Below are 26,675 nucleotides of genomic sequence, written 5' to 3'. Positions count from 1 at the left end.
AATCCTTCCATGTTATGCTGGCAAAATGTCTTTTTTCCTGCATTCTCTATTTCAAAGGTATAGAGACATGAGTCTTTTTGACAGCGAATAATTTTACTGTGGACCCTCACAACAGGCAATCAGCTGAGCCTGAGGTGAGTGTTAACCTTTCAGTGTTGCACATGCAAAAATCTGGCTCAGTCAACTGTCCATAAATGTTGACTTTTTATTACAGCTACATTGTTTCCTAGATGTATATTATTTTAAGTACTTTAAAAAAATTGCAAAGCAGTACTCCAGGAATTACTAATTCATCAGGTGTTACAGCTGGCAGCAGCTTTTGATGCTGCAGTGTTTTGAACCAAACAGCCTTGTGGCAATTGATTTCTTTCAAACATTTTTGGGGTAGCAGGAGACCTAAAATACTATGAATGTGAGCAAGGCAAAATGCATTTAACTGATTTTTAAAAATATGACAAAAGTTGCTATAATGTGGTTAAGACCACAAAAACACCTCAAGCATTATATATTACAATATCAAGTCTAAATTTATGCCTGGTAGTCTTAATCTGTCTAAGGGAGTTTGAAATAACTTCTATTTAAACTTATCCAGATAAGCTTAATGCTGAATATTTGGGCTACATCTTTCATAAATGCAGAGGCAGAAGGAATAAGACAGTACTTATTTACAGGCAGCAGAGGAAAAAAACTGATTTTGTTACCATCCACCGTTCAGTATTCTTAAATGAAACAAACTAAACTGGAACACACAAGCAAGCAGGAGCACACGTGATCAATTGTCGAGTTATTTACATCACCCTTTCTGGAAATGTGATGGATTTCCTCCATTTTATGGAACCAAACAAAGCCTAGGCTACCAGCTCATGATCTGGGATAGTCTGGGATAAATGCCTTGGGTAAAAGGACTAGAATAGATCCAAGCACCAAACAGAATAACAAAATATCTTGCTTTTTTTATAGTTTCCTGCAGCCATGGAAAATGTGAAGTTCACTGCAGAAGGCTTCCAGCAGCTTCGAGGACAGTAGCTACAGGGAATTCAGTGGTGCCTCTAAGCCAAGAAGTTGGTTATTACTGCAGCCAGCTGTCTGAACTCCTACTGACTGGATTCCCCCCATCTCTCTACCCCTTATAAATTTCAAAAAAGGCTTTGGCACTCCAAGAAAAATACAAAGTATGAATACCTGTAAGTACAGAAATACAGACTCAGGTAGGCTAAACTTTATAACTGACTCTCCTACGTGACCTCATATGTGAAAGCCAAGAATATGCAAGCTGTATTTCCCATATGAACCACACCATCTTCTGATAGAAGATCAGATGTCATAGAAATGTTTAGCCATCTATACCCCCAATGGCTAGGATAGTAGGATTTATTATCACACTGATGCATTCAAAATGTGCATTCAACTTTCAGTTTGGTAATAAACATTGGCTAACTTTACTTGAGCTTAATATTGTTTTTCATCTGGTAAATAGCTATTTCCGTTCTCCTAAGAGTTCTTCTCTATCTGTGTTTTTAAAGCTCCTATGTCTTTTGGCTTCCTTCATGCCATGAAAAGTGTTTTTTCTGCACATTGGCAGACTGCTGTGCAAAAAGCAGCCTCTGGAAATGGCTGGTCTGCAGCATATCTTAGTCTGCAAATCCGATAAAAAAGACAACATTAAGTCTTTTAACAGCTACAGGCAGCTCTGCCATTTGCATCTGCTCCTTGCAGAAACAATCTGATCCACCTCCAATGGTGAAGTTAAATGTCTGCAGTGCCACCCCTAGCTGCTTACACTACTCGACATTAATGGGCAAATGTTTCCTACCACCTTGTTGGTTATTCTATCTGGGCACTCCCTGGCTCCAGTACATGGAATACCAGGAGTGCTGCACTGGTGAGTGCCCACAGAAGGATTGCTTGGCTGGAGACACAGAAGTGATGGGTAAAGCAAGGGTGTGCAGGAAGAAAAATTAATTTAAAGCCTCTTGTTCAGAGGGTCAAAGGGGTCTCTGCTGCTGTTCAGGGAATGTATGATGGACTAGGCAAATGCTGGCCTGCTTTTACTGTGTGGGGGCTGCAGGCAGCACAGACCCTTGTGGTGGAGGGCTGGGAGCTGCAAAAGCACCATTGCAGGGACTCCATTTGCTGGTCCCACTGCCTGTTTCCCACCTTTAAGGATAGGCTGCACTTAAAAGCTTCAGGAGAGCTCTTACTGCTCAATTTGCTTCAGTATATGTGATAATTTACTTTCCCATCAAATATAACAGGGGATACACATATTTGTGCTAGCTATTTCTACCCACAATAATGTCTGTTTATTCATTACCCACTCAGCTATCTGTCTTTAATTAGTTCCTCAGCTGAGTACTTCAAGCTGTGCTGTTCACGTCTGGAATGTTTCTTGTTTTACTAATGAATTTAATTTCCTTGATCATAGCTCAGCTGCTATGAACTACTGACTCTTCATGTGTAAATAAGAGGGAGGAGATGTAGAGGGCCTCTGGCTTGCTTTTTGTGATAAGTGATGATGTTTACTTGCCTAAGTCTCTTCAAGTGTGAGTACAACTAGGAAAGAGGGGACAAGTAAGAAGGTGGAGAAAGAAATGTACAGCACAACCCACCCACTTCTCCAAAGATCTCAGGGAAAAGGTCAAGTCTAATAATTCTTCCTATGACGCATATTTAATACAGTCTTCAGAATTCAGAATCCCTGGAGCCCAGAAAAATAAAATTTGTAGGTGCACTTTAGAAAAATTTGAATATTATTCAAGAATACCTTAGGTTCTTACACACAAAAATCACAACGGAAAATAAATTGTGTGGAAAATCATGGAGTAATTCCCTTATTTTCATGCATGGTACTGCACAGAATAAGGCTGGTATAAATTGAGTTTGATAGTCTTTCAACATCAAATGTATTTTTTGGAGGCAGAACTCTATCTTGTTTTGTCCTGATAAGTCACTACACATATATGCATTTCCTATTGGTTAAGGATCTTTCTTGGTTTGGGGTTTTCCTCATGTATTTTTGGATGTGAGTGGAGAGTACTAAATTACTTGGGCTAGTACTTACCTATGGATTTTCAGGATTTTGACAAGTTTTTGGAAGTGATTCCAGGTAAACTGTTGGAGATAGACAATGCAGCTCCTGATGTATATATCCTTGGGTCTCTGGTTTGTTAGGCTGTCCACCAGCTTCTATGTCACTGAAGATCAAGGAAGGAACTGAGGCAATTTTTTTTGCTCTTTGTATTCCCTTCCTCAGAACACTATAGATTTCTGATAGCTAGGCAGGCACAAACAAATCACTCAGCTGCTTGTCTGTGTGGCTAGTAGCAGCTAAAGAGAGCTACACGTGGACAGGTATCATCCAGGTGTTGGCTGAACTACTGCATCAGTACTGGTTAGCTATTAGCAGGATTGAACTGAAAAAACCAGGAGAAACAAAGGCCTGACTCATTAAAACAGCCAGCCTGTGATCTCTGCCCTTTTCCTGGTTAATAAGGTATCATATATTTAACAAGCATGTGAGGATTGAAGCATGTGAAGTGTAAGGAGAGTCTGAGGGGACTGCTTATCTCCCATCCTCATTTCAGGAAATATTTTCATTACAATGTGAAATAAATTTATTAATTAAGGGCTAAAAAAAAGATAAAGAACTGCAATAATGAAAGCCTACACATTTTTGTTATTTAGGGATTCCAACAGTTCAAGGATTCAAGCAAAAAATCAACAAAACACCTTTCCTTTCATGTTGCCATGGGAAAGTGTTATTGATCTGATAACAATGACACATATCTTGAATTTACAGCTTCAGATGCTGGTTTGCTATTTTCTCTAGAATTGCCTATTGCTTTAAGCATCTTAATTTTATTTGCCTGTATATTGCCCTACACTACTACAGATTTTCTGAGGCTGGGATAGATGCAAAGAGCTGTATGATAAAAACTTTTTTATTTAATGACTCATTGTCCTCATGGGATCCCAAAATTGCCTAATGATATTATGGAAAACAATCAGATTAGCCATCTGAAACTGTGTGCACAGAGAATAGGGAAAAGTTCTCTCTACATGGTGATATAGAGAGACAACTTCAGGATAAGGAGAGGTAAAATATCAGTTAATCACATTATGATTTAAGCAGGACTGAGAATTCTTCAGAAATGTTTACTTTTTTTTTTAATAGAAGTGAAATCTCCAAAATCTCTATGTCAGCATAGGGAGTTATTTTGCATTTATAGGAAGGAAAGAAGTAGTGCTTCTCCCATGATGAAAATATTAAATTTAGTTTAGTTTTCTAGCAAGACCTTGTCATTTTTAGAAAACTGAAGCTTTTGAGAATTTTGAAGGAAATGGAAAGTTTCTTAAAACTGTTAATGAAATGTAACTACACTGAGACAACTGGTTTGAAAAATTTACTCTGATTTGGACATTTTAAACAGGCATTTACTTCAAAACTTCATTTATGAAATACAGTTAAAGAGTGATGAAAAAGGCTCTTTTTTAAAATATTGAAAGTTAAAGTCATAATGATGTCCTCCCATTGGTGAAAACTTAATAACCAATGTACTCTGTTTCAAATGAGTTCTTATCTTTTCAGAGTTTACATGGCAAGAATTCAGGAGAATTTGCTCTTCTTTTGGGATGGGAAATTAAATTATTTCCTGGAAAAATCCCTTTTCTACATTTTCAGGAACATCTTAACTTTCCTGGAAGATATCCTGCCAGCTGTGGATGAAATTTACTTCTGCCTCAATCTGAAATACAAAGACAAAAGCACAATTCATAACAATAAATTCTTTCAAATTTAACCTTGTCATAGCTAATCTAAAAGAAATTATAATGGAAGTTACTTGAACACAGATCCATGAATTATGTTCTGTGTGTAATAACTGATTTAGTTCCTCAGTTTTCAAAAGCAGATCTATTTGGAGTGACAAGGCAAAAGTTTTCCATCAGCAGGAGTTCATGAAACCAAGGATAAATAAAAAAATATAGATACAGTGGTCATGCTGGAAATTGATTAGCTAAAGAACAGGCTGAAAGAAACTTTTGAAACCATAAATCACTACTGGCTCCCTTTCCATAACTGCTTCTTTGCAAGCATTTCTCATGAAAAATATTGCTCCTTTGAATTAGATCAAATTAGATGTGGAGATTATTCTTCACAAATGAGAGTTGAAATACAGGCATATAAAATGTTAGAATTTGCTGCTTAATATTGTGAAGCTGAAAGCTTTATGATTCTGCAAGTTTAGCTAATACCTTGGAAGGACAGATTACTGTATGCTCGTAACAGGAAATGGATAGAACTGCTCTGAATTTCTTTAATGACAAAAAAAGTACTAATTTGTAAGGTAGAGGATTTCCCCCTCATCTCCCTTTAATTCTATCTATCAAAATTAAAGCCTTGACTAAAATATCAGCCTTTTTGAGTTCCTTCTTTGTTTGCCCTGAAGAACCAAGTTGGCACCTCACAAAAGGTAAGTTTTAAGCACAGAAAAGAGGAGGAATGAAGGAGAATTGCAACCTTTTCTCTGAAACCTGCTCTGTAAGTATCTAATCTGTGGCACTTCACAGGCTGCAGGATTAATTTGGAATCCAGCATAGTTAAACTCAGAAATTTAACAGTGAAAGTTATCCATAGCATTATCATTGGAAAAGGGAGTAAGTAGGCAATACTTCATATTTCTCTCACAGTGTTCTAGCTCTTTCCCTCTCACATTTGCACATTTTCCATAGAAGAAAAAGGTCAGAAAAAATGTTAAAAAATAGATCAGAGAAAAGAAATAGGAGGTTAATTTTTAATATATGTAGTCCACTTCTCTTAAACTGTTACTATACTCCCTTTTAACAGTTCAGACTTCTTCACTTGACAAAAATGCACAACTTTGCAACCCTGTGTTAATAGGTAGTTCCTTTGGGAACTGCATCATAGTTCTACATGAAAATCAAGAATGACCTGCTTCACTGAGAGAGAGAAGGATCAGGTAATTTCCCTCAAAAATTCTGGAAAGTATGTGTATAATAATATATATAGGCATATAATAGGACTTGATTATGGGAAGGTTTTGAACTAAATGGGATGGGGAGAGTAGCCAGTGGGATGAGAAATCATTACGAATAGCAGCTGTGATTGTGGAACACATACCTGACCTGCCTTTCTATTCTATCATTGGATTGAAAAAATCCAACTATTATAAAAGCTTGTATTTAGACATCATTAGAATTAGATCGGCTCCTAGCATGGAGACCAGTGGTGCAAGTTTAACGAGCACCAAAAGTCTCCAACTTCTTCTTATTAGTTTTTCCATCTTGGTGATTGAACATTTTAAGTTTGTGTTTTGTGTCAGATACTGGGGGCTGTGAGGTTATAAATGGCTATCCTCCATCCTGCTGCCAATAACTTATCTATGTCTAAATGAGACTGAATTTGCATAACTTACACATAAGGATGAACGACACCGACCTCACTCTTCCTCACCTTTAATCACGCTCTGCCTTTTTCTCTTCTTTCTGCTCTTTAAATGTCAGTCAGTGCTGCAGGAATGTGCAGGCCAAAAGTATTAAAGTGAGAAAGAGTTCAACCTAAAAAAGTAAATTTAGAGAATTCCTCCCCTATTATACCTCATTTCTAAGAAAACTCAGGCTTATGGGGTGAAATTTAAAGGTGGCTGCAAATTTGTACACGCGATAGATGGGACTCCAGCAACTTCTCAGTCCCCAGTTTAGTCACAGGTTCCTCTAATTCCTTATGGCTTTACTGACATCTCATTCTTATCACTTTTCTATACACTAGGAATTCTCTCATCATTTAATTCTTAGATTTTGTTTTTATCTTGCACAACTGCTTTTCGTTTTTGCTCCAGGTAAGCGGTAAGATAGTAATATGCTTTACAACCACAGAGATGGTAAAATGCTTGAAATTATAATTAAAGCACAACTTCAAGAGGATTTGAGTTTAATATGAACTGCTGCTGTATGTCATGTATCAGACTCACAATGCTTGCTTAGATTCCCTAGGAATCTAGAGACAATACTTTCCATGAAATGCTTCAGATACTTCTATTTTTGCATTAAAGAAGATAAAATTAACTGCAGTATGATGATGAGGAGAATTTGAATAAAATTAGCTCCTAATTGCATTTGAATTCTGTATCTCTGAAACATAAAGCTCATAACTCCCCTACAGAACTTCACCATTTTTTTCTTTAATGATCAGTTGGAGAATTAAACATAGGCATTTACTGCCATATGTTTTCATTACTTCAGCAAATATGTAAAAAGAGCAAAATTTATTAGTTCATTGATATTTGCATGAATTGTCTTCTGTAGTTTATACCAAGATATACATTTAGGTATACATTTAGAATTGGAAGCATATGAGAATTAAAATTATTTAATAATAGGCAGGTCAATTCCTATCTTAAAATTTGATGTCAGATCTACATTTCATGATAAATCTGGGAAGGGTGGAGATGTAAATTGTGGAATTGTTATTCTTTGTATCTACATTCACACACGTGAAACAGGTGTGACTTTCCTTTTGAAAGGCAGTAGAGCATGCACAGAAAAAGTAACTACAGGAAGGTAAATAGTAAAGATGATCAGGTTGAAATGCATTTCCCATCAAAAGAGATACTCAGAGCATACTGCCTTCATGACCTTAAGGAAAAGTCTCCAGCAATGTAAATTGCATTCATAATGAAAATACACACTGAGTGTCAGTGTAATCTATAATACTTTCATATACTACCAGGTACTAGGCAAAAGTGTCATAAATCTCACTCTTTTCAATAAAGCACCCACGCTCTACTGGATCTTTGCAAAGCTGGAAAAGGATTTTAAAAAAGGGTCTCAGCTGCATCAAGAGCCATTGCTTGTAGTTCAAATGATCTCTCCTTGGTATATTCAAATTGGAACAAGTCCACCTTTTTGTCCTTTTTACCTTGGGTTACTGATTTTGATGTGGCACAAAGTGTACAGGACATTGTTTTTCTAATTTGCTGAAATTAAAGTAGATTCTACTGTTTTTTTTTTTCTCTTGCACTATTTGCAGGCATCCTGTTGCTTCAGTCAGCCATAAAAAGACATGTCCAATAGGAAAATGGTTAAACTGAGTGTAATCTGTATGTTTTCCTGCTCTGTTAGATAAGTAGCTCTCATGGGTAGGATTTGCTTTCAGAAAGGAATCAGAACAAAACCTGACAGTGAGTGGGATGCAATAGAGAATATTCATATATAACCTATGAGTCAATTTGTTTCTATGTTAAAACTGTGTCATTTTGCATGCATTTATTCCATGGATACACATGTTTCAGTTTGAACTGAAAGAGAAATTTATGGCCATGTAATAAACCTCAGTAAAGGTGGTGTACTATAGAAACACTGAGAGCTTACAAATCTTTAATGTCACCAATTTCCTGTGGGTTTTGAGATGAAAAAGAAGGAAAACAGAGGTTTACGTAGAAAGACCACTCACAGAATCCTACAGTATGGAGACTAATTTGTCCCAAACATCTAAGACAAAATGTCTCCTGCAGTACAAATGCAAAGGAGTAGGAGAAAAGCATCTAGAATGATTAGCTAGGTTTAAGTATTATCACATAGAAAAAAAATATTTTTGGAACCTAAATAATTCCAACCACACACATTCAAGTGCTGCTCACACTACCTATCACTCCCCATCACCTAAACTCAAAGATAATTCCAGCTACCTTGCAATTTGGGAGATACTAGATCTTCTCAATTTGGTAATGTTCACCATGGCTCAGCTTATCTTGCAGAAGATGTATATAACAGGAAGTTTTAAATTAAATTCAAAAGTTTCTGGTATACAATATCAGAGAATCACATTTGAGTGCAATTATACAGCTTCTGAGAACTGGTTCCAGTTAAAAAGGATGACAAAGCTACTGGCCAGAATTCCAGCACTTGGAGCACTTGCTGCTTAGGAAGGATATGAGAACACATGTAATAGAAGGAGATACTTTATCCCATATCCACCTTTAAATTTCCTGGCTTGTTACAGCATGAGAGAGAAATGCCCTAAATTCATATGAACAATGGAGATTTTTCCAGCTCCTATTTTCAAGATAGGCAAAGTTTTATTTACATGGCCAGAAGCAGCCTATACTAGTATGAGATAACCAGCCATAGTTTTCCTGGGAGGTGAGAAAATGAAGAGTTGTCTTAAAAACATTAAGACTCCACAGGAGGGCATTTAAGCACTGCTTCCTAGAGAAAATATTTCAGTACGAAGATGGAAATAAATTCTAGTTATACTTCACAATAAATTTAATAATGCATTATGAAACAGGGTTAAAGGTGGAAGGAAAGTGAAAGTCTTAAGAATGAGAAATGACAATATTCAAATTGAATGTTAAACAACTGCAAAAGAATGGATATTTTTTACTTAAAAAGTTGCAGAAAAATGACCTAGTGGGTCATTTTTTTCTCTTGGGTTTCTGAGGAAAGCAATTGCATATGAAGGATAAACACAGCAGTTTGATTAACTAAAGCATAGATCCCGAATCTGAACCAAAGACTGTAGTTTTGTCACCCTAACTATAACCCACTGAAAAAATCAAACAAGTCTGAAATAGTGCTCCTGGCAGTATTTGGTTGGTAGGCTGCTTTTATTGAAAGGACACTTTTCTTTCTCCTTTTTTGCTAGTAACACTGGAATATCTGTGATAAGCAATGAGCAAAATGTCTTGATGTTCTTTGGATGAATCTGTATTTCCCCTTGAATTGCACAATTTACAATCCAGTGAAGCACATATAGACGTGCTGTGGTAGTAGATGTGGAAATACAGCAGACAAGTTTTCACATGTACTGAAGGCACCTATAGGTAGTGGTGAAAAAAAATTTAAACTCTTAGATGGATCAAGTTTTGATCTTTATTTTCCTCACCGAACATATCAGAATTTATTTGAAAATCACAAGAAATTAATAATAATGCTATAAAAATGTATGTAGATATATCTAGCAATACAAGAAAAATAAAAAAAAGGGAAATGTAGAAAAATCGAGAGATTCTCTCCGGTTTTCTAATCTTGGTGGCAGACAAGTAATTAACAACTCAACAGGGAATTGCCTAAATTTCAGCTATATAATCCCGTCACAGAAGCCTCCAGCAGAATCTTTGCTTCAGGAGTCTCAAAAGACAAATTTTTGGTATTTTCCTGAAAGCACTCTGGCTGGGTTTTGTTTTTTTAGGGGGTATCACTGATGTTAATTTTAATTTGATTGAGTTCTTGCCTCTATTAACCTGTAAGACAAGTCATGATATAACTGGAATGTTGTCTAATATAGAGTAGAAGTAATTGTTTCTGCTTCTTGTAGAGGATACAATTCCAGCTGAATCTTTCAATAATTCAAATACTTTTTAGATTTTTTTTTTTTTTTCTGGAATACTCTCCAGTTTAGCTATGTATGTAACAGTAACAATACTGCAGATTTGTCTGAGTCGACACACTGCATGTCCCACTAGAGAATTGTCCTTGGACATAGGTTTAATGTGTAACTGGAAACTGCACTGTAAGGCTATGCTATTTTTTCCCCTGAAACTCAGGTGGTACCCTTGAAAAACAAATTCAGGATGTTGAAAGAGTCCTCAATTTGCAATGTAATGAAAATGGATTTAGCATGCACATGAAGCAGTTAATTTCTTTCATTACAAGTGGCAGTTCTGAGTCACCCACCTGCACATGTGATGCATAAGAAGTACTTAAGGAATACAAACCCACACCTTACCAAGGAAACCAGCCTCTGAGCAGTGACCCTGGAAGTGGCTGTCTGGTTTAGATAACTACACAGTGGTTTCAATATAAACCCAGAGTCACAAGAAACGTGCATGGCCATACCACTGTCTGAATAAATAAGCCAACGCTGGTGGAACATTTTAAAAGGAGTAAAGACAGAAGTGATATTTATAAGTGAAAGAAACAAAGCATCAGTAATAGTAAGGAGTAATAATGAGCCATAATCAAAATCACTGAAAAGAACCCTCAAGGTATATTTTCCCTGAGAATACACATGCACAGTCATATGCACACATGCTCAAACAAAATCAATGCACTGATGGAAGAACTGAGTTTTGATTTGTTCCTAAACTTCTGTTACCTGTTTTTTGTCTGTCTCTGCAGGTTCTACAAGCACACTGCTGATACTGGTCTTCATGAAAACTTATCTTAGAAAGAACCACAGTCAATGCAGCTGCTTCCTCCTCCACATTTTGAAGATTACAGATAATAGAAGTAATATACAAGAAAATGATTCACAGCTCAGAAATCAAAGTCTTACTGGGAGGATAAAAACTGTACAGCAGAGGAGATGGAAAAACATAAATCTGAGCTGTGTAAAAAACATCTCCCCTTTAAATTCTGTCTTTGCTGTAGAGGAAATGGGACAAAAGGAAAACAGACTCAAGGAGAAAAGCAAATCTAGAGCAGAATAGTCAGTCTATTCCCCTCTGGGCTTTTAAAGAGCAAACTCGAATCAAAATCCTTGGAAGTCCTTGGGAAAAGGATACTCTTAGCAGGTGGCAAATATAGAAGATTTGTGAAAACCAGTATTTTCCTAAGGGGAATGAAAAAAATTTTTCAGAAGGTGCCAGAAGCCACAAAAGTAATTTTGATTCAATATGATTATTGATGAAATCTCTGTAGCAATAGCCCCACCATGGCAAGCTAAGTTCTTCAGTTTGGTTTCAAAAGAAATTACCAGATCTGCTTTTGAAGCCTAATCTACCACCTCAGGCTGAGCTTAGAGAGAAAAATCCCCTCAGCATACTTGTATTCTTCAAAGGGAGAAGGCTCATGGTGCCCCTTTGCATTACAGTGAAATAGTATAAAGAGATGGACAAGGTCTTTCTGCTGCTGGTTGGCCAAGGTTAAATGCAGGGATGCTGAGGAGTTCAGGTCCTATTGCTTAAGTATTAGAAAAACTGTAATAGGTCTGTACAGGTATTTTAAGCAGTGTGTCAAAGTTAGCTGAAGCAGAAAAATTATTAATTTGTGGTTTTATGTGGTTCTATTAATTTGTGCACTTTTTTCTGGATCCTGCACAGAATATTTTCACTTCAGGGAAAACAAGAGTAATTCCTTTATCCAGTATTACTATGGAGACTAAGAACTGATTTTCTTTGTTAATACTTTAAATTCCAGTTCTGCTAAGAGGATATTGAGAATGTGACAAACTGTCACTATCATTCTGTTAGGACAACACTCATACAGCTGTGGTCAGGAAGGACAGGTTTGCTTTAAATCTGTGTAGAGTGGATATTAGCTGAACACCCTTGCTTGATTTTTGAATCACTGCAATACAGTGTCAAATACCCCCACCAATTTAATATCCTCATTGTTCACCTGTTCTCCATGAAATTGATAAGTTTACTTCTCTGGTAAATCATCACATAGAAAAATCCTTAGGTATTAAGAAAGCATTCCACAATACTAGAATAGCACACAGGAAAGAGACATCCTGGAAATTTAATCCAAGGTGCAAAACAGGCCCCAGACCAGATTTATGGGATTTTTGCCACAGTGACTAGATGGGTCTTCATCATTCTGACAGAATACAGCAGCTTAAGCAGATCTTTAGAGGGGTAATAAAGACCCTTTTTGCTGACTCCTTTTCAGAATGCAAGTAGTGTTTTGTGAGGTGCAGTTAAATATGAAAAATACTTCTGGAACACAAAGATATGTAATCATGCATAAACCAGTTTCCTGATCCTTATCTCCAACAATAGCTACTATTCAAGAACAGCCTTAATCGGGTAATAAATCAGGGAAAAAGAAAAATGCAGTAGTCATTTGTGGGACCAAACTAAAACCTCTATTTCTGAAAGAAGAATATAGTTATTTTTGCAACAGGAAAATAGTTATGATTCTGTAATCTTCCTTGGTTTGTGTCAAAACAAATTGCACTGAGATGGATGATTTTGGCCAGTCAATAGTGTAGGAACAGTTAATTGTTGTGGCCTCTGCTGATCAATGGATTCTTGAGAATTTGATGAGCATGGGAGGAAGTGAATTGTATGAAATGACAAATATCTTTGCTTTCTTTAATCCTCTTTGCCCTCAGATATTAAGCTTTCAGCTGTCTCTTTTAAAGGACTGCAAAGGCCATTAGCTCTGTGGTACTTTACTCCTGTACTCAGGTGCAGCTGTGAGTTGGCCTAGGTGACAAGTCACTGTCACTGGATGTTACACAGAGTTAGCTATGAAGTGTGTGGCATATTATACTGTAATTCTGGTGGGAAAATATGGCTTCATGAGCTGGAAAATATCACTGGACTATAGGTTAATATAACACATGGTATGGACAACCCTCAGGGCAAGACAAGTTGTCACGGCATTGGCTGCAACCACAAGAAATTCTTCTAAATAGGGAAATTTTTATTTGACTGGTTACTTTCTCCACCTTCCTTGCAAGCAAAACAAAAATCTGTATTTCTTAGACAGTCTTCATAACTATAACTGAATTTCATCTACACATGCAACTGAATTTAACTGAACACATAAACTGTGCTGTGATGACACGCGACATCTTTAGTACTAAAAATGTTGGGTTTGATGCATGTAATACGCCAAAAAAAAAATAAAAAAATCAATTGGTTTGTGGTTTGTCATTGCTGCTTTTAATCCTTTCCCAGAAATTTAGTACTTTGGATCTTCAAATTTGGAACAAAAGCACAATTTAAAATGTAGGTATTTTCTCTGAAGCAGAAACCTTGTTTTCCACAAAGTGAAACAGCAGCTGTTGTATACATTGAAGAAAGAATACGAAGGGGAATGCTTTGTAAATGCATTTGGAATATAAAACAGCAGCTTTGCAAAGGAGTAGGATTTATATCATCTCCTGTGAGAAAAATTATACCAGATTTTTGACAGTAATAGATGGTCATGGAAGGAAATTCAAATTTATTCACAGGCATATTTTTTTAAAAACTATGAATGATATCTGTAAAGTTCATGGAGAAAATTAAATTAATCAGGATGGTAGGAATACACCCCTTCAGTTTCCCAAAAGGCTGTGTCACTCAGTCACACTCTAATAAAGGCTATTTCCTGCTCAGATGAGGTTTCATTTATACTTACATTTAGAAATGGCTTTAGAGACTAACATTTCTAGAAGTGCTCAGATTCAGGATATGAGGAAAATGGGTGCAAGAAAAATAATATTTGTTATTTTTTGTCATCAGTCAGTTGTAAGAGCCTATTACTAAAAAGCTTATCAAACACAGCTGACACAAATAAACATAGACTGACCTGTGATTGCTCAAACAACATAAATAGTAAGCAACAAATACATGATGTGAATATTTCTGCATCACCTGTGTCTTAGAGACTCAATTATAGTACTCTTTACTGTGGATGTGTTTTGTAATATTTATGGATCACACAAATATTAGCTGTTTTAAATTAAATCAGACAACCTTTCCTTACTGCACCTATCATAAGAAAACTGCCTTAAAACCAGCAGATAAATAAAATGTGTGTGTCAATTGCACAGTTTGAATTTTTGAACTGTGGTTTAGAAGGGCCTTAAACAGTTGCTCTGCCTTTGGTAGCGGATTTCACCTCCTGAAACATAAAATATACAAGCAAGACTACAATTTTCCTCAGTGCCTTCCAATTTTGAGTGTGTGTGTAGTGGAAATTTATACATGATACCGATTTACTCTATCACTAGATGATCAAATTGGAGGATGTGCACCTCTTATCATCACTCAGCCTGGAAACCAGAGACTACAACAAAAAACTCCCAATGCTTTACATGGAAACATCTAGTCCTGATACATACAGTAAGCATCTGAAAATGATCTTGTCAAACTTGATATGCCTACAACCAGAGATTACAATGATGAGTTTTGCAATCATGCTATCATTTACATCACATAAGAATAGTAATGATAATGACACTAACAAGAGCACCCAACAGAAGCACAGATGTTGAGAGACATTATGCAATCTGTATTACCACTCATCTACATAAACTTAGTTGAATAATCCAAGTTACCACATTTATCATAAAATAAAGAATAGTGTTATTTTAAATGAAAAGGTATGCCATCATATGTGTATTTTCATAGACAAAATTTCTCAAATCACAGCATGCTTTCATAGCAAAAGGTCTTTTGAGCAGGCAGCCATAAGTTCCCATGGGGTTTCTCCAAAGTTACCCCTTTCCAACTGAATTTCTACCCAGGTAGAGAAAGCAGAAGAAAACCAGAGGACTTACGATCTCCTTGGCAGCGCACGGGACCCACGGACACCTTGGCTTCAGACCCAGGCCGGTCAAGGTCTCCAACCACCACCTGGCTGACTGGTAGGTGCTCTTTGTATGACAACATCCCACTGTCTTTCCTCCTGAATTACAGAGATGCAAAAAGAAAGCAATTGTGAAGCATATGAAATTATTTTCCTTGATCTAAGCACCAAAAGAATAGATTTGTGACAATTGCATGCAGCTCAAACCCCATTTTAGTTAGCAAGACCACAAAAACTCACTTTATGGTCATGTCTTAGAGCTCCTCATTCCAACTACAGCAAGTAACCTAGTGTATTTTTCATGCTTAGACCAAATCACTGTGCAGTTACAATACTTTCCCTTTATTATTTCGAGAGATGAAACCAATTGGCATTGAGTGTTCTTTCTTTCAAATAGAAAATGAAATAAGCAATATTTAATGAGGTACTTTATCTCTCAGCTGGTTTACCTCTGTGGGTTTTTTTGGTTGCAATATTTTTTTTGTTGGTTTGTATTTTTGGTTTTGTTTGTGTTTTTATTTGGTTTGTTAATATAACCACACATACAAAAAGCTAAATTGTCCACAGAAAAAAATATCCTATACATAATGTTAAGATTATAATTTTTGACAGAAAAGAAAGAAAGGAAGCAAAATAAATCCATCTATTTCTCTCTCTTCCCCTCTCCCCTGCTTTCTCTTTAGCTCTATCCTGCCATGTAATTTGGTATCTAAAGTAAGGAACTTTTTGATTTAAAAAATCAATTCCTTTATACAAAAATATCACAGGATGAGGGATGAAGTCAGTACCTAGAAAAGTTAACTGAACCACACAATAGGACTATAACTGAGAACTTGTAATGATTTCAGGAAAATGAAAGTCTTTTTCATCTCTAACTTGGATGACTCCAAGATCGTAGTCATTATACTGCTAATAACTGGGCAGTGCAGCAGGAATCTGCATGATCTGTGGTAATGTTCAGAGTATTCCAGTAGGACAGCACTGTTTTCCTGTAGCTTCTCCAGTCATCATCCTTTTTTGGTCCATCTGAAGAGATGGAAAGCAAACCATTCTTTTAAAAAGAAGCACAACTGAATTAGTTAAGAAAATAACCATCACATTTTCAGACAACAGTTTGGAACTAGTGTCTGTTCTCTGTGATGAAGAGAGTAATTAGAGATTTAATTACTAGAATTTTTCAATTAGCAGATGACTGTTTTACTTAATCTGTGTGTTCTGCCCCTTCAGAGAACCTGCTCCTTTGTGTTATGTGACTCTGAGTTTCTGAGATCATTAACCCTCTTTGGCTGGACACGGCTACACCAGGTGCTCTGTCGGTGAGGATGCTACAGGGCATTGATAGAAAGGGAGTAAAATGGAGAGCAGGAACCCTGGCAGGCAGCTCCTGCACATTGTGCTGGCTTGTAGCATACTGCTTTTCATCCCCAGATCGTCATGCCCTTTACAAAGACATCCTTTTCATCAGTTTGGAGACAAGCAGTAAAAGAGAAGAAAGATTAAAGGAATTTCCATTTAAGAAAGAAAATAGTGAATAACAAAGACAGGTATGTAGACCTAATCTTAGTCACTGCTAAAGACTGCATCCACTCCCTTCTAGAGGGTAATAGAGGATAAATATAAGTCATCAGTTCACTCTCTCTGAGGTTTTCATCTGAGACTGGCTTTCTCTGCTGATTTTTACTTTTTCAAAGAACACTTTAAAGTTAGATATATCTATTTAGAACATAGAATTCTTCGAAGAGCAGTAAAAATAAAACTATTAGTATTTATCTTTTTTTCTTTCATTCCTCTCTCACAAAACCAGCTAATATTTCAGCTCCAAATATGGATGTTAAAGGGTGGCAGAGCTCCTATCACCAATAGCCTTCACTTTTTTTGAAGGAAATAAAAAGGAGCTGAAACAACTTTCCCCCTTTTTACTGATAATTTTTTTACTCATTTTAATATTTTATTTATGCATTCAGTGACATGGTCACTTTAAATCCATTGCCATGACAATAAAAGCTAAATGTTAGAGTTATTTTCAAAAATAGTCTTATTTTCTGGTCATCACTTACTTGTGTCATCATTGTAGCAAATGCATTTTCCCCTGCACTGAAACTATTGAGGACTGGGAGTGCTGAACTAGGAGTTGAAAGAGGTGAGTTGCCTTTTCACCAGCAGAACCTGGGTAGTTCTTTCGCTCTGAACAAAAATGGGATAATGATGATTTCTGTTCACACATGCACTGATAAGACAAAGAGACTCAGAGACCAAATGGATCTGTTATGCTTTTCTAATGTACTTGTAGTTCCTCTGGACATACTAATCACTGCTGACAAAATCAAAAAAGTTTTAAACCAAAGACTGATTATTATGCTTGACTTTGAACAACACACTTAGAAATAATCACAGCTTGAACACTCAATTTCTGCAAGTGATAATGATTCTGATGGTATTTAAAGACTTTGCACATTAATAGGGTGGAGAAAGGCTCTGAAGTTTTTCCTCACCAAAGAAAATCCCCTCAAGAGAATAAAGATTGAATTCAGAGAGTGTCATATTCCTATTAATAGCCAAATGGGAGATGAATGAATCTGATCAAATCCTGTAATTATTACCAGGAGATATTGATGAAATCTCAGCATAATTTTCTATTCCTAATTTCTTTTCCTATATATAACAGCCTGCAAAGTGCTTCAGGGTGCCTTTGAATGAAGGTAGCAGATATTAGTGTGAGATTTATCATTGTTTTGATTATGATCATCTACTTACTCTTTATAAGCATCCAGTGGTATGTAAAAAATAAATGCATTATATATGTATCAGCAAATGACATATCCAAGGTAATGATAAGATTCTGTATCATTATTAATTTGTTTATATAATGATTTAATACAACCAGATTGCTGCTACTGGAGTAATTTATTTTCTCTGATTTTGTTAGACATCCCTTAATTATCAGCCCAGTCATACAAAGCAAAATAAAGAACGTACTACAGGTAGGAATGGACTCGGTTTTAAAAGATATGGTTTAATGACTTGAGGAACTGAAGCTATTTTGATAATACAAATAAAACACCTACTGGACTTAAAAAGTAGTGTTAAGCACATATAATTTAATGATTAGCACTGGTTTGAGGCATGAAACTCCAAAGTTTGACAATTTCAAAGGTATACAATTTTCCACCTCTCACAAGACTCAGGTTTTTACTATTTAAGCACCTTTGTATAAATCCCTGCATTTCCATAATCTATCTGAGGGAGATATAAAGCAGTTTAGTCCAGTTAGGATCTTCAAACCAATGCCTGTAAAAACATTGTGAAGGGCACAGACATACCAAATACTGGTATTTTCTCTCATCCAAAAATATCTGGCAAAAATTTTATTTTTATTAAAACTGCTAAGAATAATGAATATTACAAACAATTTAATGAACAACACAACTTTGGCAGCAAATGTAATAATTTGGAAGTGAGTTACTTGAAAGTAATCAAAATCTAATTACAGGATTAAAAACAGGGCAAACAAAAACTAGGATTAAAGCAAAACTAAATGAAATGTTTTGATAAAAAGCCATGCTTTTAGATTCACCCAGAGATATACCTATGGCTCTGCCCTTTGGAATTATAAACTACAAACCATATAGTCTAGGACAAAAGTTTTTATTTCCACTGGATTTTGCTGCTCTCAGGGATTCTTATGTCTCTTTTGTCCCTTTCCCACGTGTCTTGTCACCTCAGATACCCTTCCTTACAAGTTAAGCTGGAGCTAATGACTCACCCTTGATTTTTCTGACAAGGGGTATTATGGAAAATTTCTCATTACTTTACAGGGTCATAAAAACTGACAGATGATCATAACTCAATTTGAGTTTTTTCAATACTCTGGCATTGGACAGGATAAGATCCTAGGAAATATGTGGCTCCTAAAAGCAAAAGGAGGAGGAACTCTTACAGTTAAGACTGAAGGCAATTAAACTTCTTTAGAATACATAAAATATTTTTACTTTTGAGAGCACTTACCTCCTGAAAGTCTAAACAATTTGATGAAAGATCATCTAATCCCAGTACCCAAATTGCTAACAAAAATCCATACTTTGACTTCTGTTAGTAAGGATAAATTATACCAAAGACATAAGGCTGATGGTGCAGCACTCACAAATAATCCCTGTTTAGAAATTACAAAAGACTGAATTGACTGGATTAAATTAATTTAAGGGGAGATACACTGAGAAGTTGGTCAGAAATATGACTCATTTAAAAAACCCATCAGGAAGGAGGTTGAGAGAGCTGACACTGGTTCTACAGGTTCTCTTGCCTGAAAGGATTTGACTTTTCTTTCAAGTAGGAGTTTTTGAGAAACTGAATAACCACAGAGAAAGACAAATAATTGAGAAAGCAAATGGGGTTCTGCTTTCTTTTGAACAATAGTTTCCAGTTTCCAGTGAAAATCTGCCTTTTATGAGTATTTTCTCATATTCTCCTTCTAAAAGATCAGTTGAGACAGAAAATCTCTTCAACCAGAGCAGCTCCTCTTACAATCTTCATTTCTTTAATTTTATTTTGAAGAAATTTAGGAAATTTTTGGATTCTCTTCTTTTGAGATCCAAAACTCTTCTGACTTGACTTTAATTTTTTATTTCTATACTGAGATATTTAAAGAATGAAATCTAGGAATTCTATCATGCTGTAATTGATCTTTGCATCTGTCAACAATTTAATGAACGTTATGTAGGAATTTCAATTTTTTACAAGTAAGTCAGGGAACATATGTGGCATTTCCTTTAGAAGAAATGCTAATTTGGGATGTCCCTTTCATCTTGGGTAATTACAGAGACAAGATTACTTGGGATTCAGCTGAAGCCAAAAAAAGAAACTGTGAATGTAGAGCTGAAAGTGGATGGTATGGGAATTTTTAAAGGAGAAAATTGACTTGGGAAAGGGCAATACTTTGCTTAAATAATTTTTTCTGTTAGTTCAATTTCATCTGGTATTTTAAAATCAGTATTATTATTTGATCTCAAAATATTTCAAAATTAGAAAATTATTTTAAAAAATAGTAGTGTATAAAAATATTAAAAATATCCCACAATTAACAATGCCCCAAAAATTTTCTAGTTCCCCTAAAGTTTTAAATGCTTTATGACAGTAATGAGAAAACCCTCCTCTGGAAAGGTGTAATCAGTTGAAGGGCAATAAAATAATGTCCCATTCAGCTACTCAACAGGGCCCAGAAAGTTAAATGTCTGTCTTTGTATATCACTTCGACAAAGAGAAACCATTTATTCCATGATCCCCTCACAGATGCTGAACTTTCCCATGGAATGGAACAGCAGGCTACTGTAGCTTTGAGGGAAGAAAATAATGAAAAACTCAAATGATTATTTCCACCTGTTTTAAGAATTACCTAATTTAAAACATCAAGAATTTTAATTACACTTTTGTTTATCTGAATGCATTACAGTAATGGTAATATTTTACTGTGTGGACACTAGAAGCAGTTATCTAATGGAATGTATGATTTTAGTACCTGCACTACTGAATGTACTATTGCAAGGCCTATGCAGATAAATTATGAATTCTTTGCTGCATCTATTCTACTGACTAACCAAAAGCCTTTGGATCACATCCTATCAAACTATCAGAGCAAACATACTTCTGGCAGGATTTTTAAGGCACAAGGATCTGTATTGGAAAAAATATTAAAAATCTCAGAGCAGCAGCTCAGAGGCTTCATTTCTCCGAGTTCTTGACAACTTTGACAGTTTTATTTTGTATGACTGAAAGAGCTAAATAAAAGTAATTGACTATGGCATGACAAAATAACAGATGGCTATAGTTAATGCTGACTTCAGCCCCTATATGCCAGTTGAGTTCAATACAGTACTAAAGTGCATAACTTTGTGTTGAATTTGGTCCAGAAAACTGAAAGAAGTATGGTACTTACTGCATCCAGAAAATATCAGTAAAACCCAACTGCACAAGGATCTACCACTACTCTTAGCCTTCCACTGGCACTTCCTGCACTGTTCATCCTCCCATGACATCTATGCATATACCTCATACAAAATTGAAACCAATCTATGTCAGGGACATTGGGAATATAAGGATGATGTGATTTAGCTCATGTCTTGAGTTGCTTGTATAGCTTTGACATCAAATATTTTGTGAAAAGGTTTATACTGATCACACCCTGGATCAAAGTGCTTGATTAGATAACCTCACAAAATCTCCATACATATGGTAAGAGTGACCAAAAGAGGGAACTGAAGCAGGTGAGGCATCTGGAGCACAAGTCCAATGAGGAGCATCTGAAGGAGCTGGGGTTGTTTAGCCTGGAGAAGAGGTGGCTCAGGAGAGACCTTATCATTCTCTACAACTGCCTGAGAGGAGGTTGTAGAAAACTGGGGGTTGGCATCTTCTCCCAAGTAACAAGGGCAACAGAAAATGGCCTCCAGTTACATCAAAAAGAGGTTTAGATTGGAAAAATTCACAGGTTTGGATGACAGAAATTTTAAGTTACTTGCTAGACATCACATAGAAAAAAGCATAAAAGCACCTCTCTTTTAAATAATAATCTAAGTAACCAATAAAGAGACAAAACATAGAAGTAATGTAATGTATTATTAAAATTCCATGTTACTATTTGACTATTTATTTCCTTTCTTCAAAGGCCCTTATCACATCTGTACTGTTTTTTAAGAAAACTTAGGTATTTGAGCCTATTTTTCAGTAAGCTCTCTTCATTCTACCTGACTTCAAAGTTTAATTTTACCAACCACATCATCTTATTTTCTGTATCTATAAGCAGTTCACATTCTTTAATTACTGTATTTCAAGGGTATTGCACATAATTTGTGTCCCCTCAGAAGACCTAATTTTCAATCCTTAGAGGCAAGTATCTCATTGTACTTTAATTTTGTCTCCAGTCTTAGCCCTAGAAGATTGCTTCCCATTTTACTTTCATGAGTGTGTGGAAGAAGGCAAATTCCCAGAAGTGATCCTTCTCTCAAAGTGACACTTACCCCCTCAGGACAGATGACCAGTTATTTAGCCTTTCTTACACAGCACATAGCTTGTACATTTCTAGCTCTTTTTTCCTCTCAAGGATTTCTTAACCTACTGCTGTTCGAAGCTGGAATCAGTGATCATATAAATTTTTTTTTCCTGCTTATCTAATAAATAGAGAAGTTGTTTCTAACTGAAAAACGATTAGTAAAAGTAATCTAAAAAGGAATTCTGCATCAGGACTGTGATTTTTTGATGTTGTTGTAATCATTTGTTAGACCCATGAAAGACAGACCCTTTAAATCATCCAGCCACAGGTGAGTAGATGGGGAATAAACAGCTATTTAAAACATGCCAAAATCAAATGGAAGAAGAAAATTGTAGCAACTGCCACTAAACAAACACACTACCAAAATGAAACCTTAAAAGATTATCTACAAATTCTGCTATAAACATAATGAATGATGTTTCTGTGGAAACAGGAAGGAAAGTGGTGTCTATTATAATGAAAGCACTCTAGTTAGAAGAAGAATTAAATATCCCACTACAAAACATTTTAAATATACACCCATTCATCAGAAATAATTATCTGAAACTGAATGCTCCAAGATATCCAAGCACATTTAAAGCAATGGTGCAGCATAGAGGTAATTAACAGAAGTCTTTATTCATTATTTAAACACTTTGCTATCAAGCACAAGCAAAACTAGGATATTTCCCCTCTGTTAGCAAACATGCACATATATCTCTTAGAATTGATTTAATTTCAATTAGGTTCCTTTTTAGTGCTTTTCCTAAAAAGATGGAAGACCTTGGTTGGAAGTGATATGCAAATTTATGTGTAGGTTAATTTCTTTCTGACCTTTTTGTGTTTTAGTGATACTATTACCTCTTGTCTGTGCGTGTATATCTGCACACAATTGAGTAACTGGAGAAATGAGGAAGGATACTACACAGGGCACTTACTGAAGTTTTAAAAAAGAATTGTAATTCCTGCAATGTGTACAACAGTATCAGCTCCAGAGGCAGCTGGGTTCTGCGGGACTGTACAGACAGATTCTCTCACTGCATTTACTCAAAACATTATGAGAGTACTGAGTGACAGAGGTTAGGATTTGAGCCACAAGGAAGGTATGGTATGCCACACTTATGCTAAATATTAGGCCAAATGCAGATGCTCTTGTTTAGAAAAATCTGTTTTGCTGCACTGACTGTAGAAAGTCAAGCATTTGTTTAGCGTTTTGTTGATCACACTTTTACAGGATTAGTGACCTATTCATTAGTCAGATTGCTGCACTTTATTGCTCTGGTGGATTTCCATTATCCTTTCTATTAGCCTATGAGCTCAACTTTCCTTACAATACATATCACCACTTTTTTTTCTTTAACGAAAAACTGGCACACACTTGCAGAATTCACCATTTATTTCCTAACACAATTCCATCTGAGCTCAGCCTGTCTTTTCCTAGCACCATACTCGATGAACTCCCCCAAGATTTTCTCTACCAAGTCTGCTGTGGCAGCCCTGAGTGCATGGACTGAAATGGCTCTGGGCCACAGGTTTCTAACAACATGTGACAATATGGTCATGAATAAAGGAGGGTGATGATGAAATGAGTGAGATTCCCTCTCCCTCTTATTTCTAAGAATGGTGCTTTTCAGGACTCCAAGCAATTCTGGTAGATTTTATGGAGAAGCTGACCCTGAAGCAATCAGGTTTTGCTTCTCTGGTATTTCAGACTGTGACATTTTTATCAGCATTAGGTGAAGACCGAAATTAAAATATAATATAACATAGGTCGAAAAGCCTGGGGCTCACAGTATTCACAGAGGGTACACTGAGAGCCTTGACAATGTTGAGCTGCATTTCAATGGCTAGGTATATTAATTTGCCAAATGTTGATGCATCTTTTTTTTTCTGACAGCTTAAATGCAGTTTACTGCAGATGCTTCTTGCCTTAAAACAAGACTATGAGATAAACATTGCCTCATAGATGTAGGGATACCAAGAAGACAATCACTTCTTCCTATAGCAAATACTATGCTTGCAATGCAAGAAAGGTTACAGTCACTGATGACAGCTCACTTCTACTGCAGGCAGCCACATCACATAGTCTCCTGCAGAATCTGAACATGTCTGTACATGTTTAATCCAAGAGCAACTTAATTATCTTTGCAGTAGCTCCTGGGGTGTTATATTTTGGATTTGTGACAAATCAGTGCAACATAGGTATGGTTTTGTTATTGATCAGCAGGGTCAAGGCTTACGGGGTCAAGGCCCTTCCTTCTTCTCACATCATCATATGGAGGAGGAAGGTGAGATATTTGGAGTGATGGTATTGGTCTCCCCAAGCAATCTTTACACATGATGGAGCAGTGCTTTCCTCGGGATAGCTGAAGACCTGCTTGCCCATGGGAAGTGGTGAATGAATTCCTTCCTTTGCTTTGCTCAAGCATGCAGCTTTTGCTTTACCTTATAGACTGTCTCTATCTCAATCCAAAAGATTTTGGACTTTTCCAAATCTCTCCTTCATCCCAATGAGGGGTTGTGAGCAAACAGCTGTGAGGAACTTAACAGCTTGCTTAGGAAAAATTTGTCTGTTCTTCTCCAATACTCTTACCTAAAAGCTATTCCAGAATAACATTCTTCACTGGAAATATTACAAGGTGAACAGTACTTGCAGCATCCATTTATAGACCTGTTTTCCATGACTCTTTTAAATCTTTTCCTGAATCTGTGTCTGCTTGCACAGCCTCCTTTGGAAGCCAGCTCCAGAAGCTCATTAGTGTAAAGGAGTACATTTCCCCAATCTGTTTAAATCAGGTCTCATTCCAGATAGCAGGCTGGTGCATCTCTTGCTGTCTTTGTGCTCTGCCCACGTGCACTGTGTAAGAGTGTTCTACTGCATGTGAACTTCATTTCTTTCCCCTTGGCAAAAGACAAGAAGTGGTTCCATGTGTATATAAATACACCTGCTCCTCCTGAGCAAGGTATTCCAGTGCTCCTAAGGCCACAAACCAGAAACGGGGTCAGCAAGGAAATTATGTTCACATTATCTAACAAATCACCAAATCACAGAATGGCTGGGATGGGAAGGGGTTTCCAGGGACTATCTAGTCCAACCCCTTTCATAGCCTTCCAGAAAGATGTGAGTTAATAGTTTTAAAAAACCTTTTTTTTTAAAGAAACCCCTATGTTTACAAACAATAATAATCTGCATTAAGATTACAGAGGAGTCACTGATAACAAAGCAACAAAACCTGAGGGTTTGCTGATGTTTTTCAGCTGTATCAGTATAATTTATACTGAATTTATATGCTTTTTTACAAGATCATAAGTAATTTGCAAGCATTAATATATCAAAAATGGAAATAAATTAGATATGAATCATGAGGAGGTAGGTGCTATAAATTTTCAATGTAAATCACTAGAATAAGTTACAAAAGTTAAGCAAAGGCAGGTTGAGTTGCTAGGCTAAAAACCAAGCACACAATTTTCTTCATCGTACAATTAAATGAAAGATATAACTAGAGATATAATCATCAGTATGTACATTTCCTCCTACAAACCCAAACTATTTCCGTCACACATTATATTTGTAAACTATAAACAAGTGTTCCATATAAAAAAATACCTCAGTTAGAAGACAGAATCAGCATAAATACTGTATGTAGTAAAATACAAAATCAGAACATGCATTCAAAAAACACACAACTTATTTAGCAACTGAAGCTGAACTACTACTGTGATAATGAAAGCAAAAACAAAGTCATGTTTTGACTACATATTGGTTCCTTAATGTATATTTCATCATGATTTGCAGATGGCAAAAGCAAAACTTGACATTGAGTCAGAGAAGAAACAGACCCTGAATTTTACAAAGATCTGCAGAAAGCTTGTTCAGACTGCCTACCTATGGAAAATGAATCCACCCATAATCCTCCACAAAAGCATTGAATTTGTCTAGGAAACAAAACCAGCTGCCAGAAAGAGAAGAAAGTGTTTCCAGATACTATTATTTTTCCTGTTTACTGAGGTTTTTTTGTTTGGTTTTTTTTTTTGTTTTGTTTTGTTTTGTTTTTTTTTTTTTTTTTGTTTTGTTTTGTTTTGTTTTGTTTTTTTTTGTTTTTTTTTGTTTTTGTTTTTTTTGTTTTTTTTGTTTTTTTTTTTGTTTTTTTTTTTGTTTTTTTTGTGGGGCTGTTATATTTCTATTGTTTTGATCCATCCCCTGATAGGCAAAAATATGCCAAAAAATTAACATAATTTGAATCACAAAATTTTCTTAACTTGTCTCAATATTTCCTTCAAAATACTGAAAATCTTAGGCCTGTAATTTTAGAAGGACTTTATAGCCAATCATAAGATTGTTGCAACATTTTGCAACTAAATGAAATCCCCAAATTTCAGGAAATGCACA

General features: G+C 36.0%; 1 protein-coding gene across 1 annotated transcript in view; it reads right to left on the bottom strand.

Moving 5' to 3' along the window:
• CNTNAP2 (contactin associated protein 2) overlaps positions 1-26,675 on the bottom strand; it is a 1,042,550-nt gene that overhangs the window by 153,792 nt on the left and 862,083 nt on the right. The window contains exon 15 of the mRNA XM_056484872.1: positions 15,239-15,366. Coding sequence (XP_056340847.1) covers positions 15,239-15,366 — 128 coding nt within the window. The remainder of the gene's footprint in view (positions 1-15,238; positions 15,367-26,675) is intronic.

The sequence above is a fragment of the Oenanthe melanoleuca genome, chromosome 2 (assembly GCF_029582105.1).
Source record: "Oenanthe melanoleuca isolate GR-GAL-2019-014 chromosome 2, OMel1.0, whole genome shotgun sequence".
Taxonomy (NCBI): domain Eukaryota; kingdom Metazoa; phylum Chordata; class Aves; order Passeriformes; family Muscicapidae; genus Oenanthe; species Oenanthe melanoleuca.
This window is presented reverse-complemented; position numbering and strand designations above follow the sequence as displayed.